The sequence below is a fragment of the Phragmites australis genome, chromosome 19 (assembly GCF_958298935.1).
Source record: "Phragmites australis chromosome 19, lpPhrAust1.1, whole genome shotgun sequence".
Lineage (NCBI taxonomy): Eukaryota > Viridiplantae > Streptophyta > Magnoliopsida > Poales > Poaceae > Phragmites > Phragmites australis.
This window is the reverse complement of record NC_084939.1, coordinates 15,950,870-15,962,724: the sequence shown is the minus strand read 5'-3', so window position 1 is coordinate 15,962,724 and position 11,855 is coordinate 15,950,870. Positions and strand designations below refer to the sequence as shown.

General features: G+C 39.8%; 1 protein-coding gene across 1 annotated transcript; it reads left to right on the top strand.

Annotated features, from left to right (window-relative positions):
• Window positions 1-621: 621 nt before the first annotated feature.
• LOC133900672 (uncharacterized) lies at window positions 622-8,982 on the top strand. The gene is made up of 3 exons (XM_062341879.1): window positions 622-917; window positions 7,208-8,067; window positions 8,164-8,982. The coding sequence occupies exons 1-3, from the start codon at window positions 633-635 to the stop codon at window positions 8,723-8,725; spliced, it is 1,707 nt and encodes a 568-aa protein (XP_062197863.1). The 5' UTR covers window positions 622-632; the 3' UTR covers window positions 8,726-8,982.
• Window positions 8,983-11,855: the final 2,873 nt, after the last annotated feature.

The following is an 11,855-nucleotide window of genomic DNA, read 5'->3' as shown; positions in this document are numbered from 1 at the left end:
GACAGAAAATTTTCATACCTGGTCTATGACCCTAGTAGGCCGTTTAGTGGCATGCATGGAAGACCGTTAATTCGGCAATCTGTCATCTGACAGCACTTTTTGAACAATATTTAACTTGAGCTATTGCTAGTCATTTCCTGTTTCAATTTGTCAATTGCAATGTTCAATTAATTTAGTAGATGCTATGAAATGATAATGTCACATTGTATGCGAATATATATTTATGAATATACGTGGATATGGCAATATTGCCTTCTAATGTTTAACTGAATTTGGAATTAGTTAAATCAGAATAACACTCAAAATCGCATTTGTTACAACAGTAATACTATACTACTTGCAAGGGTTCCTCGTTATCGTGATACAAATAATAAGAATTGAGCTAGCTTATCCTCGTTATCGTGATACAAATAATAAGAATTGAGCTACCTTATCCTACACGTACAAATAATAAGAATTGAGCTAGCTTCTCCTACACGTTTTCTAGCATAGAAAGATGAGTCATGGTAGAAATATAGGTCCCATCTAGTTAACTCTGCTAGGACTACGTTATTAGATTGATCAGACTATATATACTCGATTCGGGTTGGCTAACTTTGCGTATAGCTACTAGTCGTATACGTGATCGAAAGATGAGTGGCCCAGCAGCAACGGGGGAGCACGAAGAGGAGGAGATGGCCGCGCTGGTGCCACGGCCGCCGCCGTCTCCAATGAAAGATGGGGACCTTCAATGCAACGACGGCGGCAGCACCGAGTCGACTGAACATGGGATATCAAAGGTCAAGCCACCGTCATCTTGGACGTGGGGGAGGGTGGTGCCGACAAGGGGCATCGGGCTGGTCATGGGCGGCCTCTTTGTCCTTTCCATGCTCGTCGGCAGCACCAGCAGCAACTGGTGGAGCCAGCTCGACTCATCTGTAAGTCACACTAGCAACTTAACTCATCCTTTGTTTTTTCTACGTTCCTTGACCTGGAAACAAATAGGACGTTGTAGCCCTTCCAACTTTGTTGCAGCCTGAGGACAAATTAATAGCAGGCCAAGCACACAACGGTTCTATGAATGTATCAAAATCGACTTAGCGTGAGCGAATAATTTGGTAAATAATAAGCTCGTGAGCATATGCAATTAAACATCAGTTTCGCTCACCAAATATTTTTAAGTGGCCAAAAAACCCTCTCAGTACATGTTGTGCATAGCCACCCAAGCTCTCTTTGCTATATATTTCCTTTATCAAGTGAAGATTCATTGTTAACTAGCTATAGAACCATTATCTTACCGTTTTCCTACACGCCAATCGATTTCGTATTACTATACTTGACAGCTCAATGATGAGGTTATGGTTCATAGGGTTGGAGAAATGGATGGGGTTCAGGTTGGTGTTATCAGGCTTAGAGGCATGCCTAGGGCAACAACCAATACTATTACAGAACACCATATATATATAGTATCATATTAGTGTTAGTTTGATAGTAATTAACACTGAAATGTAGTGTCGGTTCTTAAACTCTCACACGCAAATAACAACTGAGGAGATAAGAAACTATCAGTATTGGTTCTTGACTAAACCGGTATTGATACATCAGTGCCGGTTCGTGGCTGGAACCGGTACTAATAGTGACTATATCAATACAAGTTCTAGACACGAACTGGTACCGATACATCAGTGCCGGTTCTAGTCATGAACCGACACTGATAATCAGTATCAATGCTGATTCTAGTTACGAACCGTCACTGATAATTGCTACTGTCACAGCTCATCTTAAAAAATTCCTAACTTTTTCACACGAAGTTAACTGAGAGAAAACTTTATATGAAAATTATAGCTCTCGATGAGATCTACAACTTTGTAGTTGAAAATATTTTAATTTGAGGTCATTTAAATACCCAAATAATTATAATAAAGTTACAGCAGTGGTCAATGATAGCTCATATTAAAAAATTCATAACTTTTTCACACGAAGTCACATGGGGAAAAACTTTATATGAAAATATAGCTCTCGACGAGGTCTACAGCTTTATAGTTGATCACTTTTTATTTGACATCATTTAGATATCCAAATAGTTATTCAAACGTTCAGTCAGAAGATGTCAAAAGGATTTATTTTGCTACTATACTCACGAACGGAGGATAGCTGAGATGGTTAGAGGGGTCAAACGTACGCACATGCTGTGAAATCTTGAGTTCGAGTCTTTGTTGCCACATGTGAGCGAATATCATGTGACTTTATGAATATTGGGCGTGGTTGGGTGAGCAGCCTCTGGCCGGGTGCCTCTAGTCACGAAAAAAAAATTGAATTTTTTTTCGGCTCGAAAAACATTTAGTCGAGACCAACTATCAGTGTCGGTTCAAGCCACCAACCGACACTGATAGTGATTTTCATTACCAAGTAATCAGTGTCGGTTCAAAACCCGTCACTGATGGCGATTTTGAACCGGCACTGATGAGATATTTTGGAGTAGTGTAAATTGGCGGCAGATGGTTTAGTAGCAGTTCCATGAGTATATGGTGGCAACACAGGAACTTTAGACAGTAAGAAGGCGGTGGTGGTGCTGGGTGTGGGGAATGCAACGTGATGGCTCATATCACTACCACTAAAACACCTTTTCTTGCCCCCTCTATCATGACCAGCTCGGATATAATCGACAATGATAGTGTATTATTGTCGGTTCTTATCAAGAACCGGTACGAAAACTTCTAATATTATTACTACTAGTTTTTTATATGAACCAACAATGAAACATAGATTTTTTCCTGCCGGTTCATGTTATGACCATAGTAATAGTAGATGGAGTATGACAGCCAGTTTTTGTTATAAACCGGCAATAATAATAGTAGATATCTCATCTTCAAAAAATTCATATTTTTTCATACGTAGTCAGATGGAGATAAACTCTCGACGAGATCTACAGCTTTATACTTGACAACATTTTTATTTGCAGAAATATTAATACCCAAATAATTGTCTAAATATTTGGACAGAAAAAATCAAAAAAACAAATTACTTCAGAGCCATCAATTAAAACTATGAGGTAAGAAGGTAAGGAAACTTCGTGCGAGAGGTGAGACCGTGGGTTTGACTCTCACAAACTGCATGTGAGTGTACTCAGAGGCGGAGCCAGAAAGACCTGCCACCGGGTGCTCGGCTAATTGGATTTGTTCCAAATTCTTGTGTTTTGGTCCAAATACTATATGAATTTATCTGAGCCGAATTGGGTTGGACCCGTGCTGCAGCACCCCTAACACGGGCCCTGGCTCTGCCCCTGAGTGTACTTTGCTATTTTCACGAGTTTGACTCTCACTAAAGCAGCTTATTTCGTCGAGTGCAAAAAAACATACTTTTTTGGATCCTAAAATCATCGGATTTGGAACTGATTCGTAATTCAAACTGACAGTGATAATTCTATTACTTTCTATAGTAGTGTGTCTGTGTATATATAAATCTGAGCTAAACTAAATAAATTCTAAAGTCGAACTTCATTAGTTACGATGTGTTAGTTAGTAGAATTATTGAGCGCTCACCTCGTAGAGGCTGACTTGGCATTCACGAGGAATATGTGTTGCCAATACATGCCATGTTCATTAGTTGCTGCATTTATCGAGCGTGATCTACTTACTGTGACGGATATAGGTTTGAATAAGTTAGTCGTTCCTCCCATGCATCCTTTACCGTTGACGCGTGGCTATTACAAGTAGTGCACATGGAGCACTAGCATATATTCCTAGTACGTGTCACTTAACATCATGGCGAAGCCATCACTTCACAGACATGCAGCGCGTGCCGCACAGTATGTAGTGCATGCACATTTTCAGTTCGTGTCTCGGCGCGAATAATCCCGTTCGATCGGTTTCCAAGTCAACTGCGCACCTGCTTTGGTGTTAAGCTAAGGATAAAGAATAGACGTTAACTTTCCCCATCTTTACGCGTCACCGTTGACGCGTGGAAAACCGACTATATGTACGGCAGCGTGCACGTGTGAGAACTGGTCACATGCACTCGTGCAAGTCGTGTTAGCGTCTAGGTGCTTCCGTGTACTTTTGTGTCGAGCACTGTAGGCACGTATGTAAGGAAGTAATTAACAATATTTTTAAATAGATGTCATTTTAAAATGTGTGTGATCATTATTGAATAGACAATTATGAAGATTTAACATATAAAAATGATACTGTACATTGGCCATGAAAAATTCTTTTAAGTATCACTTGCACACAAAATTTGTCGGAATTTTAGTCTTCACTGCATACTCGAGTGGAGTGTTCTTTCTCCCGAGAACTCGTGTGATAGCTTTTGTATAATTTAGGAATACACGAGACAAGACAAAACCATGAGAGAGTTCTCCTAGGCTATTAAGCTACGGAGGAAGATAGATAAGCTTTCCACATCTATACGCATGACCGTAGACCTCGAAAACTGAGTACTCGTAACGAGGTTATGCTGGCGTTTGCTTAATTTACTGATGGCTGGTTCATGTATGCAAAGAAACTCAACTATTTGTCTAAGCTCAAAATATCCGCACTTGCCTAGCTAACTAGCTTTCGCATTTGACTATCAAAATACCATATACTCTATCCAATCATAAATATTTGATATTTTAATTAAGATCTGATTAAATTTTTAAAACTTTAACTCTTGAGCTTCTAAAATATTTAGTTTAAAAATATAAAAATCATACGTGTAAATTTATCTTGAAAAATGCTTTCATAATATTATATTTTTATTAGATATTATAACAATATTCTAATAAAAAATAGTGATCAAAATTGCATGTCGAATACTGTGAAAAGTTTAAAATGTCAATATTTTTTTATCTGATGGAGTATTTATCTATACCTATATATTATAATAGCAAAATATGAGAGAATTCTCTCAAGTTAATCAGAAAAAAAAAACATTTGATAATGTATATATCTACCGTTTAGTTAAGTGAGTATAATCGCTCAAATAAAAGAATCTATCAAGATGTTATTATATTCATGTGAGTAAATAATTAAGGACAAAGAAATAACCAACCGGACACCTATCAATGTCCTGGAAAATATGAGTCCTTCTGAAACAAGCGATACTGCATGGGGCGCTTGTATGTGTCCGAATCCAACGCAGTATCCTTTTAATTCAAGTATATTTTTCTACATGAATGCGAATCTACTGGTATGACGTAAGTAAAAACCAATCATGGCCAAAAATGAAAGTACTTCACGCATGGAACAAAACGACAAGTTGATGTGTATTCTCATGCGTGTTGGATTATAGAGCACAACATCCTAAAAAAGTAATTCTCTAGAACTTAGAACATATAATTACAAATTCGTAAATAATTTCAACTCCAAAAGTAAAGAATAAAAATTGTCATTTCATTCGCATGAGCTGGATGAAATTATTCCACCCACAGTACTCATTGGAGGACAAAGAGCTAAAATAAAATTTTAAACATATAAATTCTATAATTAGAAGGATAGATCAACATAGATGTACGATCAGCTCTTTTTTTTAACAAAAATAGTGTATAACTAAATACAATTCATAGCTAAACACATTCTGGAATTAAGAAATAAATTTGTCACTTAAAGTAAAATAGTTATAAATTGGAACATTAATCCAATAAAAATGGAAAGAAATGGCCGACCCTATATGTTGTTCAACTACTATTTTAATGCCCTAAATTAACATATGCATCAAACCGATTAGATGTGCAATTCTACAAAATTATAGAAAAGGACTCCTTGTAAACATAGCTCAAGCAATTGATTTATACATGAAAATCTATTTATATTTATAAAATTCAATTAAGTTTCTAAAAATATATACTTGTATTAATAAAAACATCTTTTCATCTAAATAAAAATAATGGCTTACAATTAACATATATTGGATTCAAAATCTAGATAAATAATGACCTTATTCCAGGTTCAATTACATCAAGACTACATGTATAAACGGCTAAAGAAAATTAATGTGTATATGAAAGTATTATTATTATTATTATTATTATTATTATTATTATTATTATTATTATTATTATTATTATTATTATTATTATGGGAATACAAATTCTAAACAAATATAAAATTGATAGAGTCTAAAATAAATATCTCAAAATTCAAAACTCACTCATTAACTTTAGAAGAATAAATGAATTGAGTACATACGTTTGTTAGTACCTAGTTGTAATAAAGGTTGCATGGAACATTCCATGTCAAATAAAGGTTCATATTTATCTAATTCTATGAGCTTTATTCAGTACAGAATACATTAGTTTATACACTAAACAATAATAATTCAATTACTAATTATCAAAACAATTTGAGAAAAATGTTTATATCTAGCATATTCGAATGCACGGGTTGAAAAACTACTAATAAAAAAATTAGTAATTTGATGGAGGTTATTCACATTTCGTTGACATGTCAGGATTGAGCATGAGAATTTCAGTACATGTTGAATACTATTTACTATATGTTTAAGTAAACACAATTAGGTGTTGGTTTCAATAGTGCATGTGACATTTCACATGCATCCTGTGCCGCCGTCTTGCGCAGTAGTGCATTTTCAGTTTGTGTTTCAGCTTGAACTGACTGCGGAGGCATTAAACTATGTATTAAGATAGATAACCTTTTTGCATATACACGCATGACAGTAGACCTAGAAAACTGAGTACTCAGAACGAGGTAATGCCAGCCTTTGATTAGTTTATCAATGGCTGATCTGTGTACGCAAAGAAACTGGATTATTTGATCTAAGCTGAAAAGAAGCCATAGCTAGCTGTCAAGCATGAAAATTCAGATAACAGCTCTTTTCTCCAAAACATATCTTCAAAAAATGCCTGGGCCCAATATGCGCTTTTCTCAAAAAAGAAATCATGTGGCAATTCATATTTGCTGATCACAGCCGCTGAAATCTCATGATTAAGCACGAGAATGTGGATGCACTAGTGTCAAGCTAAATATACTGCCTCTGTTCATTTCTATTTGCGGTTATTAATTGAATTTTCACGGTCTTCGAGATGCACCTTTATTTTTATATGTACAAATAAGTTTACACTTCTATGAAAGAACTTTAAAAGACAAATCTAATAGTATCATTTTAATATAATCAATCTTGAGCGATTTGAACATATCAAAATTTTAGAAAGTTGGACGACAATAAAAAGAACGAAGGGAGTAGTTAATTTCTTCTCCAAAAGCTCCAAAGTTAACCCGCGTGCATGCAGACATTTCAGCTAGGCACAAGCGTCAGCGGTGCAGCAAGGCATGGAGGACATGGACGTCCCCCTCACCACCACACCCCGTCATCTGCAGCGCTACGCGTACCGATACCCTTCAACTGCATCAACGAGACGTCTTCCACATGCCGCCGCGCAGCAACATCCCCCTCTCCATCACCATCGTCGTCACCATCAGTGCCCCTACCGTTGGCACCATCTTCGACGTGCCCAGAGTACTTCCGGCACATCCACAAGGACCTGTCGCCCTGGCGTGAGACGGGGATCACGCGACAGGCGGTGGAGCGCGCGCGTCACTGGGCGTTCTTCCGGCTTGTGGTCGTGGACGGGCGCGCGTACGTTGTGAAGTACCGGCGTGCGTTCCAGACGCGGGACGTTTTCACGCAGTGGGGCATCCTGCAGCTACTTGCCCGATACCCCGGGCGCGTCCCGGACCTGGACATCATGTTCTTCTGCGGGGACATCCCCCAGGTGCGCGCTGCCGGCTTCCCGAACCCGTCCACTGCACCGCCACTCTTTGGGTACTGCAAGGACGGCGCCGAGGCGCTTGACATCCTCTTCCCGGACTGGACCTTCTGGGGCTGGCCAGAGGTGAACATCCGGCCGTGGGCGCCGTTCCTGGAGGAGGTGATGCCTGAGAACCAGCGCGTGCCCTGGCCGGAGAGAGAGCCCTACGCGTACTGGAAGGGCAACCCCACTGCAGGCGGGGAGGTGCGAGGTGACCTGATGCGCTGCAACGCATCTGATGGCGGCAAAGACTGGAACGCGCGCCTCTTCGGGCAGGATTGGAGATACGCTATCAGAAACGACTTCAAAGACTCAAACTTGGCCAAACAATGTTTGTACAGGTATACAAGACTTACGTACATGCAGCTACGTTAATTTCCAGTCTTAACAATATATGTTTGAACATTTTTTTTTGTTTTTAACGTCATTGTATGCAGATACAAGATCTATGTCCAGGGGAGGGGGTGGTCGGTGAGCAGAAAGTACATCCTGGCCTGTGACTCACTGATGCTGCCCATCGACTCGCCCTACCAGGACTTCTTCTCCCGGGGCCTCGTCGCCGGCAGACACTACTGGCCCATCGACAACACCCGCAAGTGCCCGTCCATCAAGTTTGCCGTCGACTGGGGCAATGCCCACCCAGCACAGGCGCAGCGGATGGGTGAGGAGGGCAGCTCCTTCGCCCGGGAGGAGATGAGCATGGACTACGTGTACGATTACATGCTGCACCTGCTCACCAACTACGCCCGGCTGCTCCGTTACAAGCCCACTGTCCCAGGGAATGCCGTCGAGCTCTGCCTTGAGTCCATGGCCTGCCCCGAGAGTGGCCGCTCCCGCGAATTCTTGCTGGAGTCCAGGGAGAGGTACGTTGCCGACTACGAGCCCTGCACGCTGCCGCCACCATTCACTGCCGACGAGGTTAAGGAGATGGTCCGCAGGGACGAGGAAGTGCGTAGCAAAGTGAAAAGGATGGAGGAGGAAGAGGAGAAGAAGACCTAGCTGGCTTACTGCATGCTACACATTTCATAGCCAGGATGGGTTAAATACAGATCATTTACATGCAATAATTAAGCAAAAATAAATCTAGTAGATCCCATACTTTCTAACATTCATGAAATTGCATCAGAAATGTAGAGCAAATAGTGTTGGCAAAATTGCCTCATGCACATCCCGTACAGGGTTACTTGACCGACTATCGCTATAAACTTTTTGTTTGCTCTAAGACAGTGTAACCTCTATAAGAACAATAATATCAGTTTGGCTATTTGTATGTTTCCCTGATTTTTTTCTTAAGTTAACTTTTCCAACAATTGGATGTGTATAGAGTGTTGGTTCTTCACCCAAGACCTTGACCTGAAGAACGAACTCGAGCTGCACTTACGACTTCGACAAAACCGGTAAGATACGTCAAGTCATCCAATACAGCAAATCAGAATGGATCTTGGCTAGAGGTATGTATCGTGCCTTCTTGCTTTTTATTTCCGTTTTGGTTTTCCTTGCTTGTTAAAAAACTTGACCCCTTACCCTGCTTATATATACATTCGGGTTGAACTTACTATGATCAGACTAAGATACATATTTGACTCTTATTTTAACTAGAAAATCTAAATCTATTTTGTATAGAACTCTAATTCCTAATCAAAAGCATCTAGATTAACTCAATAATCTCCTCTTAATCTTTTTTAATCTGCTGACGATTCATAAACCGATCTTTTCTCTCATCTCTACGAACTTCAATCGTCCAAAACGCTTGGTTATAGTATCAACAAGTTGGTCTTATGAGCAAATATATCGCACCTCTATCATCACTAATTCCACACATTATCTATTGTAGTGGAACCATTTATCAATATGTTTACATCTTTCATGGTGGATTGGATTTTTGTTCATGGCAAGGAGTCTGCTGAAAAGTAAGGGGTGTTCGATCCCGTGTGAATTTTGGAGAGAAGCGGTATTGATTGCCAATATTTGATATCATAGCCTAGGTAGATGAAGTGATGGCCGACGACGAAGGTGATCCAATGAAGAAAGCATCGTCAAGTCGAAAGGTGCCTCAATCCTTATCCAATACCCCATGCTAAGCGAAACGAACAATGACATATAGGCTGTCAACATGAAGATAATCTTGCGTTCGCTAGTGGTACTGTCGGTTATTGGAGGTGGAGGCAAAGACGACGACAAGAATCAAGGCTCCATGGTGGCCACCTCTCAAGCTATACTGGATAATGTCATGATGGCCACACGGACAAGGAGACGCTGAAGGAAGCTTGGAAAGCAATCAGAGATATGCAGAATAGCGAACATCGCATCAAGAAGCACACGCACATGAGCTGAATTGGCAACTGAACCAGTTGTGCATGGATAACTCAGAGATGATCAGCAAGTACTCCATGAAGCTAACCTTGTTAGTGGGTGATATCTGATCGCTCTATGTAAAGATATACAACAGTGACATTGTCGACAAGCTGCTCGGTTTAGTTCCAGATTGGTTTCTCCATATTATTCAAACAATCAAACAATTTGGCGATGTCGTAGGGACGTTAGTCTCAAAGGCGATCGACCATCTCAGGACCTTTGAGGAAGGTCTCAAGGGATTGAGACACTCAAAAGATGGAGGAGAGCAACTTCTCCTCACCAAAGCAAAGTGGGAAGCAAGGAACAAGAAAGAAAAAGGTGATGAGGGCTCCAGAGGGCATAACAAAAGTGGTCATGGACGCATGCACAGATAGGGTGAAGGCCAAGGAGATGATAAACGTGTCGTTGATGAAAGAAAGTTGCCTGACTCCGACTCAGCAAAATTCAAGTGCTTCATCTGTAATAGTTATGGACATCTGCATCAATTGCAAGCATTTTTTAAACTTAAATTTCCAATACAGAAAACGACTCCACCTTTCCCCTCCTCCCGTTTCATCAGCCTCCACCAATCCTGATGTTGTTTCCCCTCCCCCATCACGCCTCACTTCCTCAGCCGCTGATGACCATCATCACTATCCAGTGTCCACACCAACCGAGCCCCTACCACCAACGCCACACCAGCAGTTGCCCCAACTACATATCTGGATTGTTCCATTCAAAATGTGTGGTTCGCACACACCCTAAAGCTTAATAGTTCTAAAGATCTATTCTTTTGGCATCGTAGACTTGGTCATGCTAGTCTTGATCATCTTACTTGTGTTAGAGGTCTATATCTTATATGTGGCTTTTTTAAGCTTAAGGGTGATAGCAATTTAGCATGCTCTTCGCGTAGACATGGTAAAATGATTGCAGGTTCCCATCTGCATATTACCATGGTCATGACCAATGTTCCAGGTCAGTTGTTACATCTTGATATTGTTGGTCCTTCAAGAGCTCAATTGTTTGGAGGTAAGTGGTATGTCTTGGTGATTGTTGATGATTCCTCTAGATACGCTTGGGTATTTTTTATGACATCTAAAGATGAAGCTTTTGGTCATTTTAGAAGTCTTGTTCTTAGATATTCTGTTGATCATCCAGGATCGTTGAGAACAATTAGAAGTTATAATGGAACTGAGTTTAAAATTCTTCTTTTGAGCTCTTTTGTGTTGAAAAAGGCTTAGATAATCAATTTTCTTCACCTAGGGTACCATAACAGAATGGTGTAGTTGAGAGGAATAATAGAACTTTGGTTGAGATATCTAAGACCATGCTAGATTAATTTCATACTCCTAGGAAATTTTAGGCTGAAGCTATTTCTACTGCATGCTATGTTTCAAATCGTGTTTACCTAAGATCTAAGTTAGGTAAGATATCATATGAGCTGCGGTTTTGTCATAGACCTAGTGTATCCCACTTTAGAGTATTTGGTTGTAAATGTTTTCTGCTAAAATTTGGTAACATAGATAAATTTGAATCTAGATCAACTTATGGTATTTTTCTTGGTTATCCCGCTCATACTCATGGTTATCGTGTGCTTATTTTAGAGACTAATCAAATAGTATAAACATGCAATGTTTCTTTTGATGAGGCTAATTCTGGCACTAGTTTCAACAATGCAGGAATAGGTACACAGATTCAGGAGGAGTCTAAAAGCATTTATCTAGAAGAAGATGATGAAGACGAGGATAAAGTTGTAGTTCCTATGACACAATCTAGATATTCTACCACTAGCGGC